This window comes from Phlebotomus papatasi, chromosome 3 (genome assembly GCF_024763615.1).
Source record: "Phlebotomus papatasi isolate M1 chromosome 3, Ppap_2.1, whole genome shotgun sequence".
Taxonomy (NCBI): Eukaryota; Metazoa; Arthropoda; class Insecta; order Diptera; family Psychodidae; genus Phlebotomus; species Phlebotomus papatasi.
Genome location: NC_077224.1, coordinates 4,553,990 through 4,580,926, shown reverse-complemented (window position 1 = coordinate 4,580,926; position 26,937 = coordinate 4,553,990). Strand labels below are relative to the sequence as shown.

At 30.9% G+C, this 26,937-nt stretch overlaps 1 protein-coding gene across 1 annotated transcript in view; it reads right to left on the bottom strand.

Moving 5' to 3' along the window:
• Positions 1-26,937, bottom strand: part of LOC129806513 (rhophilin-2) — a 64,939-nt gene that overhangs the window by 28,461 nt on the left and 9,541 nt on the right. The window contains exon 2 of the mRNA XM_055855156.1: positions 20,326-20,662. Within this exon, the coding sequence (XP_055711131.1) occupies positions 20,326-20,367 (42 nt within the window). The 5' untranslated portion in view covers positions 20,368-20,662. The remainder of the gene's footprint in view (positions 1-20,325; positions 20,663-26,937) is intronic.

Sequence of the window (26,937 nt, the reverse complement as noted above, 5' to 3'; positions counted from 1 at the left end):
TCTTTAGTATTCACAAGCGAGAAATGATGGAGAAAGTTGTCCAGCTAGATGTAGCCGCGACTTTTTTTCTCGATCCACATTTTGCACAATTTAATTGCAGTTTATTTCTTCTCTTTGGCCTGTGATTCAATTGCAAGAATAATTCACAGCTTTTGGGATTTTGTGAAAATAAACCATAACGAATCTCACTCAGTGATATTTCCTTGAAAAAAGTAAAATTTTTCAAATAAAATGAATTTAAAAGGATCAAGGGAAAAGTGATACAAGTTGGACATAGTGTTACAAGTTGGACAATTCGCAGGTACAAGTTGGACAGGGATTTTTTCTTGATAAATACAGTACTGATTTTTTTAGGCACAAAGAACCAAATTATAAAACTAAAGCATTAAAAATATACAAATAAAAATGAAGTACTAAATTTATCAAGACAAAAAGCCCTTTCCAACATGTACCATTTTACCCTAAGATGTTATTTTGCAAATATGAACCGGAAAAAATTATTTAAAAATAAATCGGAAAATTAATTCAATATTTTGATTCAAAAAACAAAAATGGAAGATTGAACAAAAATTAGATTTCTATATTTTTTTTACATTTCTAATTTTTCTACAAATTATTGTCCTAAAATGTTTCCATTTCTTCAAAAACAAAATTTAGGATGAGTGTACCAAATTCAAGCCAACTTACAATTTCGGCCACATTTTTCCATGAATTTTTAGTTTTTCATACTTTAGAGCTTATACAATGGAAAAAATAGCAAAAATTGTCGCTTCGACGAACAAGATGATCTAAAAAAAGACATTGGAAGAATTTCCGAAGGGCAAGAAACTATGAGAATGAAGGTGGCCGGAATAGGCCACCAAAGCTATGTCTACATTTTTATTCATTTTAAAATGTATTAAAAATGATTTTAGAGAAAATAAAGACGATAAACTATCTACAAGGTACCAAATAACACTTATGAAAAAATTTAAAAAAAAAATTTGTATTAAAAATATTACATTTGAAACTTGAAACTTTGGCGCTTGCATGCAACTATGCCGAAATTTGGTACACTTTTACGGTTCTATTTACGGATCGGTACAATTAACTTATCGTTCAGACTGATCGACGCGATTAGTTGATCGTAGAGATTGATCGACGTAATCAATTGATTAGAGACAAATCAGTGCCGATTGGTCTACCACGGGCATAAGTAAAATCTAATATTAATATTATGAAATTTAAGAAAAAACTGATTTGATTAGTCAATCGTCTTTTTTATCAAAATTCTCACACTTTTTTCTAATTTTACAGTAGATGAAGTTATGAAAGTTATGTACATGAGAATTCCCAGAATTATGAGCTATTCTAAGTTTATTAAGTCAAATTTAATCCAAGGGTAACATATTGTGGAGAGTGCAAAAAGTCCTGTCTGGAAAATTAGAAAAATCTATGGTAGACCTTTTAAAACTCATAGGGAACACCTGAGATCCCAATAAATGTATAGAAAATTCTTGAGAGCTTTCGGGGAACAATTGGGGATTCATGAAACTTCTACAACTTAAGATTGCTCCACTTTACTTTTAGTAGTTTCAATAACGGTACCAAGAGCGCTAAAAGCGGATTATAGGAATTTTGGTTTTTAATTAATGCCTTACTTAGAGAATTCTACAAGACTATATTAAGAAAAAAATGCTTCTTGGGCCAGAGAAGAAGGTCTGTCTTGGGACCGAAAGCTCTGGACAAGACGTCTTTTAGTGCGGTAAATTATTACTGGGAAATATCGGATATACCTCCTATTAAAAAGTCACTTCAGTAAGGGAATTCTGTAACGATATGACAATGTCATATGATAAATTTTGGTGGCAAATTCGGAGGCAGGACAACAATAGAAGTCAGTCAACAGTCAACATCAAATCTCTATTGCAAGGAGCTTTCTGGAACTCTCAGTATTTGATATGATTCGTTTTTTCGAACAGTTTTCCCGAATTAACCACACATAAATTCTAAATTTGTCATGTGACAATGCCATATGGTTACAGAATTCACCTACAATTCTCATTGCTCAGTAGATCTTCTGGTCTTCTCTGGGACTTTTACCTAGTTCCTGAAACTAAACCAGGAGTATGCAAAAACCGTTCGAAACTGAATAAATGTCAAAATAATTTTGTTCAGGTAGGGTTTTGACCATTGACATATAAGTTTCATTTGACATTGGTTCGGTTTCAAACGGTTCTTGGACACCTCTGAACTAAACTTTCTCTTAACTCTGCCAAGAAAAATTCACCGAATTGCTTTACTACATTAATATCCCGAGAGCTTTACCTTCGCCTTTTCGGAAGTAATATTTCTAGAGGTGTTCTTTATTTCTGATACGTAGGAGAAACTGGGGCACCACCGAATATGGTTTGCACTTGACAGAGATTTTTATTCTTAAACTGCATAGACTATGACGAATATTTCTTCAATGGGCAGACATTTCTATAAGTGTCTTTGAATTTCATACAGGTCTCTTTGAAGCCGATCTAATTAAAAAATCGCAGTGTCTGGTGCTACCCCGTGTTCGGTGGTGCACCACTTTCCCCTATTATTATTTATCGTATCGGAATTCGGAATACTTTGTGATCATGTGATATTGCTGTTGATTTCCGTAATGGAAGAATCTACTAAGTCCATGTTCAGACTGCCCAGGAGCATCTATCTTCCCGCAGTGTGGATGCGTCTTCCATGCTCCCAGAGTATTTTTGAGCAGATTCGGTACATTTTCTTATATTTTTTATCGCAGTGAAAATGCCTTTTCCTAACATTCGGTTGCTTTGCACCGGGCGGGACTCGAGCTCACAACTTTGCGAGTCAAGCCAGAGATCTCATCCGTCCAAGAGCCAACGGTCTTGCCTATTACGCCACTGAGATCCCCTAGTCGATCTATCCTGTGATCCCATAGTCGTGAGAAATTCAATGGAATTAAGGTTTTACAATTTGTACACTCCGAATTTGAGAAAATTCCCAGAGACCCAGAGGATTCGAACCCGGGACACTTGCATCACGGCACGGGCGCTCTTGCACTTGATCAATTACATGTCTCACTAATATTAATTCAGTTTAATTTCACCTAAATTTCAGAACTTTAATGCTTACTCGACTGATTCCAAAATGGTTAGCCAGAGAATCTGACAATCTATAAGGTTTTCAAGGTCTAGCACAGGCTACATACTTATACAATTGACACAATCACTTGTTACCTACCTCTTGAAATTCCAATCTGTGAAATTTGTGCCTCTGAATAGACAATAAATTAACCACAAATTTCTTTCAATTGTATTTTCTGACTAATTCAATGAATTCCATGATTATAAGCCTCAAAGATGATAGCAATTTCTCGAATTTCTTAGCTTTTTTTTTTATAAAGACTCTCTGTGATTAAACCTCGCAAAAAGTAAGACTCTGAAGTTACAGAGGTTACGAATTTTTGCGTCAAGTGCATTTTGGAGGAGAAATTTATTTTTTTGTATTTTTGGCATATAAAAGTACCGACTTTCTAATGAAGGATAAAAATATTTTTGTATAAGAGTTAGCACTTTAAATTGTTTGTGTCTGTTCTCAGACGCCAGACATTGACGTCAGTTTTTACACCTCTTATTGGAGACAACACTTAATTAAATTTGTTTAAGTAAAATCAATATTCAATGCGAAAAGCCTGATATTGGAGGGATCGTCAAAATGGATAGAGTTTAAAGTTTAACAGTATTTTACAATTTGTGACACTTTTATGATGTGGGTAGATAATCTCCAGTGCTAAACCTCTATTTTGTTAAAAGAGAAGCTTAAGACTAGGTATATCAACATGGGAAGCAAAAGTAAATGAAACAATGATGCTGTAGTACCATGGAGGAGTGATACTCTTCATGGGTGATGGCAACATTCTGCGATTTCCTATCTCAAAACTCCCACATGATGGCCAGAAACATTTGTGATTTTTTAATTAGTCTTCCCTTCTCTGTCTTTCGCATGATATTGCATCAGATTTTAATATCAACACACAATAGTTTAATGCCACAGCATTTAAACAATAAGAATGAATGAAAAAAATGTTATCTTTTGTCCTTTTTCCACTTTCACACATTTATCATGTTTTTTTTTGTTAGAGATTAGAGACTTTGCCGCTTGCTCGATAATCAATATTACCAGTCATTCATTTTATTTGCTTTCCTAAAAATAACAATACTATCTAAGCTTTATGATGAGAGCAAATTAGCATAGAACATTAGCATACTTTAAAGAATATTCAATATGGTATTATGAGGAAGCTAAAGTATTGTCGGCGCCGTCTACATTACCAACTATCGTAATTATATCTAAGCAATATATTTGTAATTTACGTAATTATCCATTACTGTGAGTGTCCAAGAAGATATCAGTCAATAATCTTGACCTCGAAAGTAATTTTTCATGACTAAAAATGTAATATTTTGCCTGTCTTAAAATATTAACACTAAACCCATCAAGACCCGCTCAAATTGATCGGTTTAACCCTTCAACGACGAGACACTTTTTTCGTACCGAAAATCACCAATAAAAATTTAACCGATAAACAAAATCAATAAAACGTCTTACATCTGACTTTGGAAAATCCAAAAGATTCTTATTTGATGCATTTTTTACCTCTACGAGAGATAGGGACAAAAATAGCACAAAACATTTAAGTATTTTTTCTGACAATACCAATGAATAATAATTTTCAGTGAAAAATATTATGTATAAGTATTGTACTTTCTTTTCCAAGACGGTTTCGCTTAAAACAAAATTGGAAGTATAAAAAATAAATAAAATCAATTATGAATATTTAAAAAATCGTCATTTTTTAGCTTAAATATTTACTACATATCAAATATCTAGAGACTTCCAGAAAATATTGTAGATTCCTTCAACCTTCTATTTTGCAAAAACGTACAAACATAAGGAAAAAATAATTTCAGGTAGTCAGGAAAAATTATTTTCTTTATAGGACACCGGTGTTCCAATCGTCATTAAAGGGTTAAAAAAATTTTTAAATGGTACAATTTCGCTATCAAACTTTATGAATTTCTTAAAATATTCATGTAATATATTTTTCAGTGTTTAAATTTTAATTTTCTCCTCTTTTTTTAGAAAAAATTCTTGAGTATCTTACCCTACCGCAGTCGATTATTTGATCGAGGGCTAGGAAAAATGACCAAATACGATTGGTAGGTTTAGTGTTAATTTAAAATTCGTAACACAATATGTTAGTTTTTTTTCTATTTCGAGTATTTAGTTGGTTTATAAATTAAGTCTTTAAAATTGCAGTTGGATCAGTCAATAATTCAAAATACTCAGTATAAACAAAAATAACAAGACGATTTAAAAACTCTTTATTTTCCGTTTGCCAAAAATATTTCACTTATTTGAGATTTTACGATTTTCGATTTTGTTTTTATTTATTTGTTTATCAAATATAATTTTTACTGGTCATTGTTGTCAAAATACTACCTAATCTGTTACATCCGTTTTATTAATTATTTCATATAGTCGAAATGTTCTAAAATGTTTCATTTTTTCAAATCTTGTGATGATCAAAATAAGTCTCAAGAGTGTAATGCCCTACGACTTAACCCAAGAAACGACTTATGACCAGCGCACAATAACTTTTGTTTGTAAACATGTTTTCAAAATTTCCCATAAGAATGAGCGAGATGACTAGATCTAGATCTCACTCACTCTCACTGAAATGTCAAAAACATGTTTACTAAACAAAACTTATTGTGCGTTGGACATTAGTGAGAAACTAATGAAAATGTAGTCTAATCATTATTTTTATTATAATTACGTTAAGCTGTGTCTTGGCTCAAGGGCAGAATCACATTGACAATAAAATGCTCGCCGGAGCCTCACCGTATTTTTTTAATTTCCGCATTTTCATTGCAATTCTTACGCAAATTCTCGATCACCGTATTATGACCAACGCACAATAACTTTTGTTTGTAAACATGTTTTCAAAATTTCCTATGAGAATAAGCGAGATGACTGGATCGAGATCTCACTCACTCTCATTGAAATGTCAAAAACATGTTTACTACACAAAAGTTATTGTGCGTTGGACATTACCTTATCTCATACTCGGTGGCACTAGGAGAAAATAACACAAGAAAATTGAAGAAATAAAACGAAAATGCGATAAACAGTGAGCAAAAAAACCGTACGAAAAATTAATCGTTGGAAAGTATATATTTCATTTAAAATAAATTGGTTATTTGATTAAATTTATAACAAATAATTGCGGAAGCAAGTATTATTTATTTACAAAACACTTCAGAATGAAAAAAAATTCTATTTAAAAAAATTTTATGATTTAGGGTAAGATTGAATTATCGGATAACGCTGAATTATCCGGTTAATCTGATTTAGAGTTCCATAAGCTCTCTTAAAACTTGATAAGAAATCAATTAAATAATCTGGAAAGTATTCTAGAATTGCATAACTAAATTATTAAATTAATAACAAGGTTATCAAAGTCTGAACTTCAAAATTCCAAATTTTACCCTATTTTACCCTAGTTAGAGAAACTTCCAGAACTAGCGAGGTGTTGCATTGGTCAACACATTTATGAGCAGTCTTCAGACTAGAGGTTGAGCCCAGTTCCCTAGGGTCTCAAAATCCTAATAACAAGCAATTATATTAGTTTCTCAGAATCCAATGCATCATATACCCTTAAAATCTAATTCTAAATCAAAACTTCAAAAAAAGTATTGACAAGAACTGTAAAAAAGTTAAGCCATATGGTTAAACTTTAGGTCTGAAGTCCGTATTACATAATAACGAGAGGAATTTCAATTCGAGAAGTGACTTCCAAAGAGAGGATATATCCTCTTTTACTTATTTTTAAAAATCAGTACTAAAATCTAATTCTATGCATTTACAAGTCAAGTTTATAATTTTAATAGAATGTGGGATAAATTTTAGAAGTTCTGAAGATATAAATTCTACACGGAGATTTTAAGTAGCATAATATATACTTGATCAAAGAAATAGGTAATGCATTTGAGAAAGCAAATGATGGATATTTTGATATTATGAAATTTGCCTGATCTAAAAGTCGTGTCACAGGCATTATAGCTTCGGCATACCTTTTAGATCAGGAAAATTCTATGGAATCAAAATTCACATCTCTTTCTTTCTGAAACGTTTTGTGTATACATATGTCTAGCCCAGTTTTTCTCATTCTTCTTTATCTTCTGTAATTCGCTTCAAACCAATTTCGATTGAGAAATAACGAAACAGCCATATGCAAAATGTTGAAAAAGAAACGGATGTGAATTTTGATTATATGAAATTTTCTTCATATAAAATGACTCCGACACACCTTGTAGAGTAGGAAAATATCATAAAGTCAAAATTCATATCACCTTCTTTCTCAAAAGTTCTGCATATGGCTGTTTTACTCTTTCGCAATCTTCTTCTTCTTCTTTTAAACATCACACTAAATTAAATTTAGTACAGCCCAATTTTATGGCCGAAAGAATGGGATACTTAAGCAAATCTTTTGAAAAAGAAAAATATGGAAATTTTTATTTTTAACATTATGGCTCCGATATAACTTTTAGATCAGGAAAATTTCGTGAAATCAAAATTCAGATCTCTTTCCTTCTCAAACGTTTTGCATATGTTTATCTCACTTTCTCGCACTTTTCTTCTTCTTCTCCTTTTATCCATCACCACAATTTTAACTTACTTAGTTCAATAAAATTTTAAGTACGATAGGGTAAGACAAATATATTCAAAACGCATGAGGAAATGATGTGAATTTTGATTTTAGAAATTAGGATCAATTCTAGTGACCTTCTAGTTTGATTTACGAAACAGTGCACTTAATATAAGAGCTTTTCGGTTTGGTTTTAGAAATGTTCCTGAATCAATTAGAGAACGTTAAGATCATTAAAGCAAAAAGAATTATAAATTTGATTTAAATAGATTGAAATTAAAATTTTATTTTGAATTTGTAGATAACCCTTTGGCATTAAGGGGTTAAATATTTTTTGCACTACTTCTCTGAAAAATTATTTACAAATTTTGAAAACGCCTCAATTTTATTTCTAATGAAAAATTCATAAATTTTGCTTTTTTTTTAGTTTTTCCATTCCGTTTATTTTTTCTCTCTCTAGGTCAAAAACAAATTCATATATCGTTTTACACATTTGTAACACATATTTTAATTTTTCACTTTTCGCGTCAACAACTTCCTCCACATCCGAATAGTCAAATGAGAAAATCCTCTGCAAGAAAACCTATACGGCATTAAATGAGGACTTTCAACTCTTTTGAATTTATTAAGTTATATACTTTAAGCAGAATGGGTAGTCAAGTGGGGAGGTTAATCAGCATAACATGACATGCTCAAGTGATTTACCATAAACATGTTCTGTAATGTAATGCTATTGGAATCGGGTTTTAAGAGAATATGCATTTGCTGGTACAATATAAAATACAATTGACAAATTGTGTAATACCGGTGGCCAAATTTTGAGTATCTAATATACAGTTATGAGGTGAATGCTATTTTAAATTTGGTTTTTTTTTGTTTGGAATTTTTGCATATCCAAAGAGGGGCTTTCCAGGAAGCTTTTTGTTTAACTTATCACTTTAGCAGTCCTACTAATGCTAGAACTTGAATTATTGGTAAGATTAAAACCCGATAATCCGTTGAGACAACGATTTCACTGAAGAAATGAGTGAAAATTGATGAACATGCATATTATTGGTTTCATTTTTTTTTTTGCTTAAGCTATACCAAATGTTTATGTAAACGAACTCCATCTCTATTTTGACGAATACAATCACTTTGGAGATTTCTCCGACTAGCCACACCTTAAAAAAAAAAACATTAAAATAAAAAGATTGAAGCGCACTATGCACATTTATCAGAGGGACTCACTAGAAAATATAATATTTAGAAAAAAATACTCAATGGTGCTAATTGTACGAGCAATTGCATACCATTGGCAAAGTATGACGAATGAATGTTGTTATTCCCAAACAAATAGCAAAATGTGGATAAATAAGTAACTTCATACATACACATTAAGGTGAAATGTGTTAATAAAAGTATACACTTTTAAAGTGACTGAGTGACCAACAAAATGCTCTTGTACATAATGTACATATTTTGTGTGCCAAGAGAGACTCTCTTGATCGCCATCAGGTTATGGAATTTCTGGTATTTCTGCACAATTTTGCTGTGAGGTGTATACATGGCGCAATTCTTCTTCACTGGCTCTCATGGAGATGTTTACCATGCTTTAAAATTATTTCCAAGAAATAATATCCCAAGTAAAAGTCACACACTTTCAATGACACGAAAATATTCACGATTAAAATGAATTATGATGATTTTCAGATGTGACAAAAGCTCTTTTCGCTTTAGTCAATTGAACTACATGCATAAATGGATTTAAATACAAGATTGTTGCAAGATCTTTATCATAAATCGAGATTTTAATCATTTTATGTTCATTCACATCAATCTATAACATTTATGTTCTCAATATCACAATTCCCTGTCCCCCAAATCGATTTGAAACTTTATGGTTCTACAAACCATCATATTGCTTAATATCAATGGCATTTATCAATTTATATACACGATATATACCCAAAAGCTAAAGTATTTTCTGCCCTACAACTTCTTGGAACAGTAAAAAATCTGTTCGATCACCTACCGAGCACTCAAAATCACAAAAATTGCTTAATATTGAATTACAAATAATAAAAAAAAATAACATCAAGCATATGCTTCTTCTGGTCCAACGGTTACGACAAAAAAACCAATTGAGGGTCTTAAGTTCTATGAAATGCGATTATATTGAAGCAATTAGGCCGCATTTACAATAACCTTCTGATAATTTAAGATTTGACCCCCATTGTGATCTCCCTGAGCTGAGATATGAATACAATTAAATCGAAAATTGAGAGCTGAATATTTCCGGTTACAAATCGAACTATATTGCTATATACAATTTTTTTTTAATCTCCAAGAAGGGATTTCTTGTTCATGAACAAGTTTTCAACATTAAGAGTTATCTTATGAATTGGAAAAATTAACATTCTTTCATTTAGATTACATTTAAATTGACTAATTTACCTAAAGAGACTATTCTAATCATTCTAATCTCAGAATATCAATGAGAGACCGAAAGGTACTAAGAAACCCTTGGTCTTTTGATTAATTCTCAAATAGGAAAAAGCTATCTTTCAAAGAAACATTTAAATTAAAGTACCATAAAATAATAAAAGCAGTTATTTAGTGCAGAAATTTAAATATTTTCAGTTTGAGAAGAAATGTTTATGAGAATTCATTTACTCAGCGGTATAATATCGAGGGCTCGGAATACAATACGAATAAGTCGCGAACGGTCAATTTTTCAGGAGAACGATTTCAAGCTGAGATTTTACGTGTTGAGTATATAGGTTTTTAAGATTAGAAAAAGCTTTTAGTTTCTCTGTAGGTTCGTCCTTCATTACACAGTATATTTTGTTCCGAAAAAAGTAGCACGTTTGGGGAAAACTTAGGTATTAAGGAATGGTTTCAGGAAATATTTTTTATTACTGGTATTCGTATATACCTTATGTATAAATCGCCCTTCACATTAAGGAATAATTTGATACAAAAAAGATATTCATATTCCACAAAACATTTTCCTTAATATTGTCCCACAATCTGAATTATATCTCAATCGTACGACTTTTTTCGGAACTAAGAAAGTATTTAATTTGCTTTTACGAAAACAAACTATATATTGGTTAAATAGCCCTATTTAAATTATGTATATTACGTTATTTTGTGTATTTCTTTTAAAAAAATCTTTTGAAATCGTTGAAAATATCAAGAAAATATAAGTATACATTGCATATACAATATCTAATGCCAACACATATAAAACTATATAAGAATGTCTAAAAATATGTTCAGTTTTTGTCTCTAATAATGACATAAAATGTTTAATAGATGGCAAGATTATTTCTCGAATGTTTTTCAAATGCACATACTATCTTCATGTAATTTGGACAATTTTTAGAAATAAGACAACTATAATTCAAAACTTTGTAGAATACCAGCGAAAAATTTTTAAGCAAAACCGTCTTAACATTAGAAAGTACCACGACTTATACGTAATATTTTTATTAAAATGAAAATAAACATTCATTGGTTTTGTCAGAAAAATTTCTTAACTTTTTCAGCTATTTGTGTCCCTATCGTCCGTAGAGGTACGAAAAATACTAAAGTTAGGCAATGTTGTGTATAAAATTCGCTCAGCTTAGACATAAAATGGTTAAATTGTGCATAAAACTCTCAATGCTTGAGCATAAAAGATTAATTAATCATTTTGCTGAAGAATGAAACGGCTTGTTAAACAGTCTCTGCTTCAGCTGTGCGTATTTTAGCAATATATTTACCATTTTATGTTTAAGCTGTGCGAGTATTATTCACTATCTTAATCATTTTATACTAAGGTTGTGTAGGTTTTGCACACAATTTAGAGTTTTTTTTAAGCAGAAGCTATACAGTTTTAGTGCACAATTTTAACCGTTTCATATTAAAGGAGAAGAAGATTTATAAGACTTTACACGATTTGTGCTGAGGTAGTACGGGATTTATGCACAATTTGGACTTACCACGTTTTCTGGTTGTTTATGGAAAATTTTTCAAATCAATCTAAAAATTTCTAAAATAAGGTATTCTATTAGTAAAATCATCCCAGAGGGTTTCTAGATTCAATCGATTAAAATGTTACTTCTTACAATTTCACACTGGTATTGTTTACGTATAATTGTCTTTTTTGTCAAGTGCTATTGATTTATTTCTTTCTGAAAGAGTAAGAATTAATATTTCGATTAAAAACAGAGCCCTAACATTTTTCTTGCGGACAGATAAAATCAAGTAGGGGAGACCTGGGATATTTGGGACATTTTCTTCGTGTTTTTTCTTTGAAATATTATTCCAAGGGGCCAGTAAACTGTTTTAGAATTTTTATTGCCCGTAGAATGCCCATAAGTAGTTACTTTAATAAAAGGATTTGATGGAAAAGGGGAATATTGAATATGTAATTTTGTCTCTAACATCCTCGATCTTGGGCACAGAGGGACTTGAAAAAGGCAATTTTGCAAAAGCATATCGTTGTCGCTCTTAGTTTGACAGTCAAAAGATCTACGCTTCACCCTTGGCTCCACCTAAGATTTCATAGAAAGTGAAGTGACCAAACATCCCCACGTGTATTTTTGTTATTTAAAATGTTAAAAAATAGAGCATAATCTTTACAACTTTTTTTTGAAATATTTTCCAAAAATACTTTGTAAGCTAATGAGATAACAAAATTTTGTTCATTTATAGTTAGTCTTAAACACAAAGAGGAAAACTGCAACATCAGAACCTACTATTTTGATCAATTTTTAAAGAATTGTTTATAGAATCCAAGCAATAACACTGAGGACATCCACAATTCTTATCAAGATAGATCTAAATGCTGCCCACGATTGCGTAGTGCATTAGTTCCATTTATTTTAATAATTAAAGAAAAATCTACCGTGTCTTAAACTACCCTGTTCCTTACATCTCCGGTCTCCCATATTTATTTATAAAAACTGTCGACATAAATTTCTATCTTCAGATTTTCTAAAATCAAATCCAGTTTTCTAAAATTAATGAACTTTTCTTCTAAATTCAATCCTATTTATTATAGACAGATATTGGGTTTTAGTAGCAAGATTTTTTAAAAATAAGTGAAATATATGATAAATCTCTTCTTATCCGCTATAGAATTGATTTCATCATCATCATCATTTTCAACCACTTATCGCTATCGGGTGGCGAGTTGGACTGATTTTAAAAATAATTTATTAAATTAATAATAATAATAATAATTATTATTATTATTCATCTCAATATGAAAAAAACGTAAAAGATAAATTCTGCGCGCATTCTGCGCGCATAAAATATACTTTGCGTGCTGCGTCGTAAAAATCAGCTTGCGCGCACTCCGTGCGCAGATCTCTAGTCCGAGGTACTTGCATCATACAGCGAGTAGGGGCGACTGGGGCAAAATTTGTCAAAACGAAAATTTCAATATTTACTATTTTCTAAAATAAAAGAGACTGAGGCTTGAAATTTTTATTATAGATAGCCTTCTTAAACTTACAAAGTTTCAAGGGATTCGAGGAAAGATTTATGTTAAATAAAAAATAATGAAATTTTGAGCCCTATTTTTGGAATATTTGGCTTACAGAAAATATCAATACTAATTAGCTCAATTTAAGCACATTTCTCGTTAAGATAGACAAAAATTATCTTCGACAAAGTTGTAGAGGAATAAATTTCCTATAAAAATATTTCCTATCAAATTATCCGAAGACTGACAAAATTTGCCCCAGCAATTTTGAGAATCTCCACAAAATCGACTTTTAGAAAATGATTCGAAAATCACATTTCTTTCGACATAGAGGAAAATAGTCTTCTGCAATGTTGTAGAGCAGTAAATTTCTTACAAGAATATGCTCATTATAAAACGTTTAAGTTTTCTCACAGCTCGTGAAAGAATTAAATATGCGTTTTGACAAGTTTTGCCCCAGTCTCGCCTACTCTACTACTTGACCCACTACTGTACATGAGCTTTTATTTAATTACCGGTTAGACATGGTATAGATATAGGATCGGTGAAGACTATCCTTATGTGTTAGAATTAAAGAAAAGCTTACCGTAAGTGTGAGTGATTTTGATACCCCCTGTTCTAAGCTTTTCTTTATTTTTAAAACATAAGGATGGTGTTTACCAATCCGATCTACCATGTCTGATCGATAAAGACCATCCTTAAGTTCTAGAAATAGAAAAGCTTACAAATAGGGGCGTAAAAGTCACCCGCATCTATACGGTTACTTTTATTGCAAATTTTTGTGTGGCTCTTAAATCAATTTTGGTGCCATTTCTTTTAATTCCAATTCTATATAATATCATAAAGATCCTTCCCACAAATCTAAAAAAACACAAATTCTGATACCGAATGTCACTCGACGGCATTAATTGAAATAGTCGGCTTATCACATAGAATATTTTTTAAATTAATTTGGCAATCGTTGTTCTTTGATTACACAAAGCACGTCGAGTATGATATTCCAATTTTATATATTGCGTGATTCAAATGACGAAAATATGTTCTTATCTCACTTATGTGTCACCTAGACCGGGGATAAACTATTCAATGACCTTAGTATTGAATGTCAGCCATTGTATGACATTCCCGAAATGTCGCATATAGTTCTACATAAGATTCAATAGTCTCTGTACACATATGAGTTTAATGCTATTTACTTGAGGTATTGGCATGGGTATTACTTGACGCTCATAGTGCATGATAATATTTGTCCATGACCCACACACGCAATATTTTTTTTTCCTCTATAGAGTTTATTTGCCGCACGAAGGAATTGTGGTAGGTAATTGGTGAATGAAAAAATTAAAAAAAAAATAAAGAGAGAAAAATAATTTTCTTCCAAACTCTACGGGTATTCTCTTCAAATCACCGAGCAAAATCGCACTGCTAAAACTATCCAAGAAGAAGATGAAAAAAAAAAACCTGAGCGATGTTTACAAAAGCCCATCTAAACGTTAAACGTGATTTTTCGTTACGCTGCACTTCAATTAGACACGCCACTGTGATTTAGTTGATTAATGTGCCATTAATTGCTTGTTATTTATTTATTAACTTGTGTTCTTGGTATATAATTTAATATAGAACTACTTCGAGACCACCGGTGTACATTTTCAAGAATCAAATCAATCTTTCTTCACTGATTTTGATCTTAATCTCAAGCGTATCATTTGAAATGCCTTCTATAATCTTTGCAATCCCAAAGAACATCAAAGCTTCTTAGAATTCTCCGCCAGGTTCGCTGTCTTCTTATTTTCCACACAATTCACGGTAAATCCAAATTTTGATCAAATTCATGTGATCACGTATTTTGCGTTGAATTAGAAGTGACTTTTTTTCATATCTGGCAAGAAAAAACAATCGAGACAAGAAATAATGCTTTTAATTAAGAAATTCGACACTACCAAAAACGCGTTATTTCCCCAACTATTGTTACTATGCAATCTGATATATTCCAGCTACAAATTTGCAATTGTCTTTTTTCTCAGTTCAACCTGCACAATAGGTATGATTTTCATCACATTAATTTAATTAGCTTTTTGCCTTTGCAATATTTGGGATTCCCACGAGTTTATTTTTATGCTTCTGGATCAAAATTCAACACTTAAATTACTATAATCATCATTATTTCATTTTCCAATTTGAGAAAGAATGTAACAATAAGAGGATATTTTTGTTATTATTTACCCCATGTCCATGTCTATTTTTTTTTTGACAATAATAGAAAAAGGTATCAAATTATTTGTGGTGAAATAAGATATGTAGGGGAGGTCAGGGGAATTTAAGAGATCTTTCTAAATTTAACTTAAAACTTGACTTAAAGCCAATGAATATAATTTATTGTTATTTTTGTAACTTAAGATTCGGGCAGCCTAGAACTTTTGATTAATTGAATTAATTATAAGGAATAACAAATTGTTAAGCCGTATATCGGTTTAAGTCGTAGGTCTGTCAAGCATATATGTCTGTCTAACTGTGTTATCACACTTGCATATTAAAATTTTAATATGATTCACATTAATTGTCGCTGGTAAGAGTCCAAATGTGTAATTTATGTTTGAATCATTTTATATTCAAAATTTGATCTATTTGTTGATAAAAAAGGTAGACTTGGCCCGCAAAATTTCATATAAATTGATTTATAGCATTAATGCGAAAAATTAATGCGATTTTCTCTTTAATTTTTTAATGTGAAAAATATTTATGCTTTAGATAAATTTAAACTTATTTTTGCAGGCCAAGTCCACTTCTTTATCAATAAATAGAAAAACCCCAAATATTAAGTGACTCAAAGACACAAATAACATATTTGGACGCTCACAAGCGACAATTAATGTGAATCACATTAAAATTTTAATGTGCAAGTGTGATAACGCCGTAAGTCATTTATTGATAAATGAAATGAATAAATTTGCTGTATTTGAAAATTTAACACTAAAGTTTATACAAAATCGATTAAAAAATCGAGGACTGTCGAACAATGCGTCGAGTTTAAAAAAAAACAATTTTAACAAATTAGTAATTTTCGCTCATTTCATCAATTACTCTGTCCAGTGTAAGGAAGAGTTTATAGACTTGAACAGAAATTATTACCGATTTTATCTATTTTTTCAAGAAATTTTATCAAGTACTTTTTTTTAATGACTTTAATGCATTCATACATTAATAAATTAAACATAACGATCGTTTTTGTTAATTATTTCGATTTGATCAAATAGTGTATCTGATTCAAAACAAAGGATATCAGTATGAATGTAATTTCCACCGATTGGTTTTATTATATGAGATGACTAGTTACTTTAACCGATAATTTCAGAGTATATTGTAGGCGATCTTATCGATTATATTAGCGTTGAAGCAGAATTTATCGTCTTTAACTTCAGAGATTATTTCATAGATTACCGTTATAATAAGAATATAAAAGTTCGATTAAATGTGTTAAACGATCCCTATTTCAAAGGAGCCCTATTTCAAAGGTTCTATTGGTTTTGACGGGGATCTCAGTGGCACAATAGGCAAGACCGTTGGCTCTTGGGCGGTGAGATCTCTGGCTCAACTCGCAAAGATGTGAGTTCGAGTACCGCCCAGTGCAAGAAACTGAATGTTGAGAAAAAGACATTTTTCACTGTGATAAAATGCAATCAAATGCACTGCCGCTGCCCAAAAAAAACCTTCAGGAGCACGAAAGAAGCATTCATTACGGAGAAGGCATTCCTGGGCGATCTACGATGAGTAGATTCATCCAACGCGAGGCTTATTGTAATAATTACATTATAATACCAAATAAAGTGTCTCGATCAGGGCAGAGCATTCTCATACATTTTCCGTACAAAAATGTGGTATATTTTTTCTTAAGTGGTTTTTTAATTGTGGTATAAAACCAAATGCAATCATTTTAAAACTCTTAACAAATGAAAGAGTATCTAATGTTATGTTATTAGCACAAAATTTATAATGATTGCACGAGGTTAATAGTTCCTAAAACCCTTATGAAAAAGACGTAAAATTCGCAATTATTTGAATTTTTCTGAAAAATTTTCTATCTGTAACACCAGTAAAATTTTAAATTCGATAAAAATATATTCTCTTTTCAATAAATATATATATTGTGGCTACCATTTCGTATTATATTTATTTTTGTGGGATCTAAAGCTTAAAAATATAAAGAAAAATACACTATTTGTGAAATAAAATGCTCCATCCGTTATTTAATCATCCTAGGTCTCGATACGTTTAATTGGTTTCGATTTTGACCATTATTTCTACACTTTTTGTCAGTTATCTGAACAGCTTTCATCGGTTAAGATCATCGATTTAATAAACGAAGTTGAAGTAAAGTTTATTAACCCATTTAATTAGGTATTTAGTTAATTTGACTTATTATCAATGCAGAAATTAGAAATTTCAACGGTCGTTTCTACCGATTTCATTAGTTACTTTAACTAATTTGTTCCTTTTTTTAAATATCAATTTGCAAAAACTTCACGATGATATTTAAAAAAAATGAGAATATCTAACTGCAATATTGCTTTGAAATATTTAAAATAAATATATAAATTTGTCAAATGGCTATAGTAAGATGAAGTAACAGGATCGTTTTCCGTAGAGTGCTACTTAAACGCTTGTTTTTGGACTGATGAAATTCTTTTTTACTTCTTCTAAATTCATAGAATTATTCACTGTTTCATTCAGAAACATAATATAAAAAAATTATCAAAAATATTAAGAAAATTTATAAAATAATGATAATACTGAAATAAGTCAGCATGCACTAACTGGGTCGCCTTTTCGCTAATTCACTTTTAATTAAACTTTTGGATTTAAAATACTTTTTTCACAAGGAAAAAACAATAAATGTTTTCAATCAACCGTCATTAGCGGAAATATCACTGCTCGAAATTTTTTAGTGAAGAACCCAGTTGGCACAAGATTGAAATGAGTCGATTACACTCACTTATTTAATGGATAAAGGTATTATTTTTGCTTTTCTCAAGCTTGAATAGTTATATTATGTTACTGTAGTGACTATATTACGGAAATAAAAATAAAAATATTATTTTAAATGGATTAGTCAGAAATGATCCAGATGGCGAAGCGCCTGGATTAGCACACTTGATTATATGTGACACCACGGTGACAGTCAGTTAAGAGATAGGTCAAATATCCAGAGCGGCATGCACAGTGTGACCCAAAACAGTGAACAATTCTCAAAGTCGATGGTCAGTAATTTTGACAGATGTTTTTACGAAGCTGCAAAATTCAATTTTTCTGAGCTGCAAAGGTGGTAATTTTTGTGAATTTTCCTCCACCCACAAAAACGACACCCTTCTAGCAAAAGATTTTCACGGTAAATATTAACCTTGGTAAACCCTATAACTTGGAATAGGGTAAAACTTGGAAAGCAAGACAGATTGGAAAGTGGGACAAGGCAGTGTGGAATATGGGACACCTCCCCAAAAACTCGATAATAAATCAATTAAATATTTCAATTTTCGATAAAAAGATTTTTAAACCTAATTTTGTGATTATTTGAGAAGTTAAAAATGCAAAAGTCGTTATTAAACAATCAAAGAGTGACTTGCAAGAAGAATTTAAAAAATGTATTGCACGCGTGATATTCATAACTTTCACACGGCAGTTGTCATTTTATCTGTTTCTTATGGAAGTTACTAGGATAATATCAAAGTGTTTTGTTTGATTTTTCGGCATAATTTGTAAAATATTATTAAGTCCGTAGTGAAAATCGAAGGACATACATCCATTTAAAATGTGAATAAAAAATATTTGTGAAATTATTACATTTAAAAAGGAGAGAAAAGTGATTTAATTTCGTGTTGCTTTCAAAACAAGTTTTTTGAAATCTTGGACAAGTTGATTTTGTGAATGAATTTGGAGGAGAAAATCTCTTGAAGAAAGGCTGCAAAGATTTCCAGATTTTCTGACAGAATGGATAGTAAATATCGCAAAAACACCTGGAGAAAGGCAAAGAGGAGCCTCTCCCAAAGCAAGTGGATAAGGAACTGGGTGGATTGGGTATTGAAATGTACTAAAAAGTTGCATCTGCTTTAAAGCTCTGCTGGACAGCGCGGGGCGTCTGTGAAATTTACAGAACCTCTTTTTGTTGGACGTCCAAGAAGTTCTTGGTAATTAGGATTCCTCAACTGTTACCCGGACATAAAGGAGGGATTAGCATAAGTATCCAATGTGAAAGTATACGCAGAAAACCCTCAACATTTGATTATCTACATATTTCGTGTAATATTTTGTCATTAATATCACTATGTCCAACTTTCCAAAAGTTTTTGTCCCACTTTCCAAAATGTGTTGTTTTATAATTTTATGGAATATTCCAATTAATTGGTTGAAAATTCTAATAAAAACTGTTAAGATTCTGTTAGAATATTTCACAAGGAATCTCATGATACAAAATAAATGAAAATAATTAATATTTATTCGGCTTAAAAATGCATTTGAACTAGAACTATTTCTTAAGTGTCTCCCTTTTCAAATTCACCCTAGTTGTTTTTTTTTTTTTTGAAAAGATATTTGAATTGTGCAAAAATGCATAAAATATTACATTTCAGAATTACGATTTTAGTATTTTTTTATTTTTGTCTTTTGGTTCTAGAAAAAAAGCCTAGGCCTCCAAGTGTGTCAGGAAATGTGAGGTGTTGGACTAGCTTTTAGATTATATGATCATAGATGAAATTCATTTAGTAACTTGGAAATAAATCAACTTTTACGAAGCTGCAACATTACGAAGCTGCAAAACCTTTCCCTATATGCGAAGCCTGAAAGCCATCCTCTACTTATCAATTTCTCAAAGCTTAATCGTAACTGAATCAATCTCAATTTGCTCCTCTCTTCCCCTATATAAATAATTTTGTTGATTCTACCTCTCAAATTGCGTGATGGGTATTTGTAGAGTTGAAAAAAGGTGCCTGTGTGGCTTTTTTTTTTTAAATAGAGACGACATGAGGAAAAACATTCCACAATTCAGCGGAAGTGAAATAAATAATGTTTTGTTTAAAAAACAATAATCGACACACAAACTTCCGATTCGTGCTGTTTCTTTTACAAACCGTTGCTGTTTTTTCACTGATAGCAAGATTTTGGTATGCAATGTACTTACTCTGATGAAGGAGAATGATCGATTTTCAGCTTTTGCCTCCATAGTTAATTTTTGCACTTTAATTAATCCTTGATGTAAATTTTCTCGGTCACACTGGCATTTTTTTTGTACCTAGTGAACACTCATTTGCTGGGATTTATGCACATTCACATAACTAATACTGAGATTGTCTGGGCAAAAGATACACAAGACTGCACGAAATGTTCATGAAATTGAACTCAATTTTGTTGATTATATATACGTCCTTCCTGGTTCTCCAGAATGCTCTCCCACGGATTGATCTCTTCTCGCAATTGTCAATCCTGATGCTTCAGACACGATTTAACTTCAGATTGATCTGCAAGAGATGAGCAAGAAAAATTCCACGATCAGTTTCAACAATTGTGAATTATCCGTTGGTGGGTAGGGTATAAGGAAAAAAAAAGAATGCTCAAGGGAGAAAATGATGCACACGAGAGGAATAAAATCACGATCAACCGCCAGAAAACGCGTCACGCGTCGCTGATTTAGTTAGAGTTTAAATGAGAAGGTTTAAAGATTTTTTTGTTGTTGCCTTGCATCAACTCTTCAACAATTTTCAAAGCATCCACTTGTGATTTTCCCAATGAAAGAAATATTAACTTGGATTATTGCCAGTGAGAAAAACTTTCCATGATTTCACTTTATCACAAAAATCAATTGCTTTTTCCAAACATAGCTCAATAATGTTTTTCCTCTCACCATTCAGCATTATTATTTATTTTTTTTTTATTGAAGATAAACTCCATAATTACAGGTATAATTTGTAGAAAAATGTGAGTCTGTCTATATTTTGATTGACAGTTCCTCTATCTAATTATCCACGGTATTTGTCCGGAGAGTAGGATTGTTCACTGATTTAAGAGGGTAAGTTAACATTATTGAGCTTCTTGACTTGTTGAGCTCATTGCTGAACCCTCCCAAATGTGCACATTTTGTTCAGGCATTTTACAACAACACAAAAAAAATGTAATTTGCATACAAACCATTCATGCATATCATAGCTTTTAAATTAATTATGCATTTTACAAAGCTAATAGCTTTGACTTCTTTCTAACATCGCGTCAAACAAAATGCTTTTGGCGTAGGAAATGTTTTGAGGTGTGCAAAAAAATATAGGTTTCTCATAGTCGCAAAGAGTTTCATTTTAAGCGCAAAATACCCGTCATTACAATTTTATGAAGAAAAAAAACTAATAATGATAAGGTCTTTTTTTAATGTCACATGCAATTAATATTATTTGCTATATATATTGCTAAAATTCATTAACCCAGAATTTTTTTATGAACTGTTGCCCAGATAAAAATTGTCAAATATGGGTAAGTTCGTTGATAAGTTGTTCAATTTTTGCAATCAAGAACTCACAAAATTCCCTTTGGCAAAACAATTCTGCAAAACTTTTATTTCACCAAAATCGTAGAGAGGGTCAAGGCACTCAATACAGCTGGCTATCTTATAGCGATATCTATTAAAAATCATAAGCAAACACAATATATTCAGTATTATATTTGCTTTTTAAGACTCTTTTGTAGATTACTTTATATTGTTTATTTTTGTGGATACTAATCTTTCGCTTAATTATTTGCACAAATTCGACAAAAAGCATGATTGTTTTTAATTTTATTACCACTCATACGATGGCAATCAGACAAATCCGTCTTTCTCATTTAATAAATATAATTTTTTTAATCTACTAACTAATTTTGACTTAATATAAATAGGGGAAAGTACTCTTCTTTCAAACGTTCATACCTTAGAATAATGTAAATTTTCTTTTATTTTTCCTAAGAGACTTAGGGGAAACTGGGGCACCACCAAACACGGGGTAACACCAAACACTGCGATTTTTTAATCAGCTATTCGACTTCTAAGAACAAGACCTATAGGAATTTATAGGCACTATAGGGATGCTTGTCCACTGAAAAAATGGTTGAGATAGTCCAAGTAGTGAAGAAATAAAAATTAGTGTTTGGTGCTTCCCCGTGTTTAGTGGTGCCCCAGTTTCCCTTACAAATTTCTATGAAATATTAGTTAGCTTATCGTGAATTATTGATAATTACGTATAAACGTCTTAGGGAAGATAAAAGAAAATCACATTTTTCAAAGGCATGAACGTTCGTAGGGAGAGGACTTTCTTTCATGATGTTTTTGTTTCTTTAGATAAATTTCATATATATTTTCTATTTTTTGTTTTAAAATTTGAATGTTAGTTTAGACTATTTAAGATGGAAAACTAGAGGTAAGCCCTAAGGCTAAAGCACATTAACCATTGTTTTAGGTATATAATCAAATCAGTTTAATTCTTTCTAGATTGGAAAATACACAGAAAGTAAATTTCATTCAACCTGTATTCAAAGATTTAGGTGTTCAATGGTTATACGAAAAGAACCAAACTTTTCTTAAAACGTAAAGAATAGCCATATAGCTCGCCTAATTTTTTATCGGTCAAAATGTGTTGGAAAAATCTAATTTAGAATTGGATTATTACGAGCGAATATAGTGGAAAGCGCGTTAATTTCAGACGACTCAAGCTTTGCACAACGCAATTGCTTGTCTATGATACGGAGTGTATCCGATGTTCGCCAGTAGGAAAAGTGGTCACCCTAAGAGGAAAACACATTTTTGGTTTTGCTCAGAGCTTTCGGTCCCAATATGAATGGACCTTCTTCAGTGGTCGACTAAATTGGATATTTAGCTTTTTCTTGTAAATTTTTTCACTATTTCTTGTAATATTTGAATTAGGTTTGGAAAAAATGTGATGCGACTCTTTATGGCAGTTTTTTTCTTTTTGCTTTCTTTTTGCAAAAAGAAAGAAACCGCCATAAAGAGTCGCATCACAATTTTCCAAATCTATTTAAATATTAAAAGAAATAGTGAGAAATTTTACAAGAAAAGACCCCCCATAGTGACATTCTGCTGGTGATGATCTTCCTAGCTAACAAAAATCCACCGCTCCCTGAGAAAAGCTGCGAAAACACAATTTAGTCGACCACTGAAGAAGGTCCATATTGGGACCGAAAGCTCTGGGCAAGACCAAAAAAGTGTTTTCCTCTTAGGGTGACCACTTTTCCCACTGGCGAACACCGGATACATTCCCTATCAAGAAAATCGCGCCAGTTCCCATTATTAGATTGCTTTTCTTTGTTCTTAATGGATTTCACACATAGCTATTTTCTGTAAATTTGAGGCATTGAACTATCTATTAAAATTATAATATTATAATAGGCTAATTTAAAACACACTTAAAAATATGAATTGTTCGAAACTTAACTCCTCTGACGGTAGCGAACTTTTTCTCCCAGGTAGGGGAGACCGGGGTACAATTAGCCAGGGGTAGAATTAGACAGTGGATTTTTCTCGTTTCCCTTAAAATGTACATTGAGCAAAGTATTTTTTAATGAAAGTAGGAACACATCCCCATATCCTCAGAAATATTTATAAGTCTAATCCTGTTATCCTACAATTTAGAAGCATTTTTATAAAATGGATATAAAATTGTATTTTTGATGGTATAGTTTTTGGCCCAGCATTTGGTTTTCTGAGTTTGTAGTCAAGATTTCATAGTTTTACCTCGTTTCTGGTTTAATAAAGTTAATTACAAGATATTTTTCACTTGTATAATATAATAATCTCCTTTTTTTTATATAAGATGATAAATACTGAAACACCCCTCGGGGCAGAAGTAGCCACTCTTCCATGGCGGGCTAAAACTATCAATGATTTTTCACTAATAAATGGATAATTGTTAGATGAAAAAGTACTATTGATATTCCAAGCAATATTGCCATTTAGACGAGAAATTTATGAAATAAATTTTTTCTGGATGTTTGCATCAATTTTGCTGCAATTATAAGAATGTCATAAAAAAGTCGGCTAAAGCCTTTTTCTTCAGTGAAACAATATTTGGCATCTCTAATTTAAAATTTCGTCTGGAAAACTGGTGGCAATTAGTACCCCAAAAGTGGCTATATCTACCCAGGCCGGGGTACGTGTAGCCAATGTGTCATACTTATTTATTATCCTCTCTCGAAAAAGTCAAGGATTTTAGAGCTCTGAATTACACGGTTTTATACAGCCAATATACTTCATGGTAATTATGTAACATAAAAACATTAGACAAACCTTATCATTTTTTCACAAATCTTGCTCGAAGAAAAAGCTTCATTTGCTGGCTATAATTATCTTGGTCTCCCCTATTGTATTAAATTGTATTTTATGAATTTGTCTTTATAAATACAATACAATACATTTGCCCTTAATAATTCAATTCTAAGTTAAATTTTTCCTAAAAATCTTGACTGAAAAAAAATTAGAGTAGTTAAGCCGGCTTGTATAAACCATTGAAGACCTAAATTTTTTAAAAAAGGTTGAATGAATTGAAAATAATTGGTTGAATTGAAATGAAAATAATTTATTGGATGGGAAAAAACCAATAAAATTGTTTCCCATTTAGGATTTTAGGACATTCAGGGACTAGGCTAAATCTCTAGACTGAAGATCGCTTAAAGAATCATAAAAAGCATTATATAGAAAAAGATTAAAAGCACCTTAAAATTTTGGAGAATTAGGACAGACTCTTTTAAATTTGAAAAAAAAATCTGCTTTCCGGTACAAAGGTTTTAAAAAACTGATGCAAAGTTTAGCAAGATGCTTACAAAAATCTAGAATTTTGGATATCCTTCTATTCCATTTTATAATTATCCAAAAAAACTATTTTGTTTTATAATTCTAAGTAGCTCAAAATAATTATTTTCTTCATGGGGTACATGGGGTACATGGGGTATATACTTAGGACTCAGATTCCCAAAGAGAAAAAAAAACCTTTAAACGGTAGATACTTTGGTATAAAATCTGGTTTTGGACCGATCCGTATGGCCGGTCTAGGAAAATCCTCATTGGCATTATAGATATACTTTTTTGATGTGTTTATTTTTCAATCATCTATCAGCATTAATATGATGTGAATTTTATAATATACTTCGATATGGAATAGTTTCTTACAAACCAATCATATTGATTATCTTATGGTTATTATATTTTAAACTAGAGGCATAATCTAATTCTCAATCATGTGATTTCTAAATAACAAAAACAATCGTTGTATTTTGAGACACTGAAGTATTAAATTTCCCTTAATCCACAGCCTAAGCTCAAATTAAAAAAAAACTCATCTATTAATCTGAAAGTTATGCTACGTAGCTCAACTTAAAGTCTGAAGATCATATTACTTATTTCTTTAAAAGAAACTATTAAACATTCACCCAATTTCAGTTAATAAAACAAAAAGTATTTTTTAGATTGTATTATTTGTTGAAGAAAGTTTATCATTCAATAAATCGTCAGTTATGATAGCTGGCAATCAATTTGAAATAAATATTGAAATTCCCAGGAATATTGAAATGAGAGGGAGAGGTGTATTGAAATTCACGTAATGCCATTGTTGTTAAATTAGTGCAATTAGCTGAGAGAAATATTTTTTTAAATATCCAGCAAAAGTATTTTCAACACTGCATTGAGATATTCTGAGGTAAATGAACAAACAAAATTGCAGTTTATTTCAAGAACAAAAAGGTCGAAATAATTAAATAAAGTTAAACTCTAAAAATTATACATATTACCCTCTCTCGTCCAATTTCTGAGATAAAGGTAGGTTAAAGTGACCAAAGTTAAAGATTTTCAATTTTTCAATTTAAATAAAAAATAAAAAAAATAGATCGAAAAATATTTAAAACATAAATAAGAATTATTATTATGATACATGAAAAGTAAATAAATATAGAAAAATTATAATGTGAATCTTGTTTAGAGTGACATAATGAAATTTAATGTTTTAAAATAAGGGATATTTATCGTAAAATACAAATGGGTTAAGGATTTTACATCCAATTGAGGGGCATAATACCATCAATCAAAATAGCAGTTCGCATTTTACAAAAAAGTGATTTTTCAATTTTTTTTATAGTTACACTGGACTTCATTTTTATGCGTTCATTTTATGAAAATTTCTCGAAAATATCAACGTGAATTTTAACAAATCTCCTCATCGAAAAGTTCAATGAAAGTCTTTAATTTCCTAACTTTTAACATTTGTATATCTCAGTTACTGTGTTTTTTCTTATAAGTATTTAAAAAGTAATACCAATAATTCTAGTAAATAATTTAATAATTTAAAGTTAATAGACCAAATTTCTTAAACTTAGTGCTTTAAAATTTAATGGCACTTTTAAATATTTAGGGTAGAAGCTCATAATTTTGGACAGTTTCTAAATTTGGACACTTTGAGTGTAAAATTGGACACTGAAAATAAATTGATTCAAATTATGGATTTTTATTCTAATATTTGATGAATAATTAATTCTATCTCAATATTTGTTCCTTTTGGAAGATTTTAACTCTAAATTCGTTAAATTTTGAATATGATTTGAGTTAAAATTTGCTTTAGTGAAATTTCAGTATGAGCAATTGCTTAGTTGCTTTATTTAGCTGTAATGTAGTACTAATAATATTTACTCGATATTTTCAAGTGATATTATTAAATTTTCATTGAATATTGTGATTAATTCACGTTAGTAGTGATTTGTACATTTGACCTGA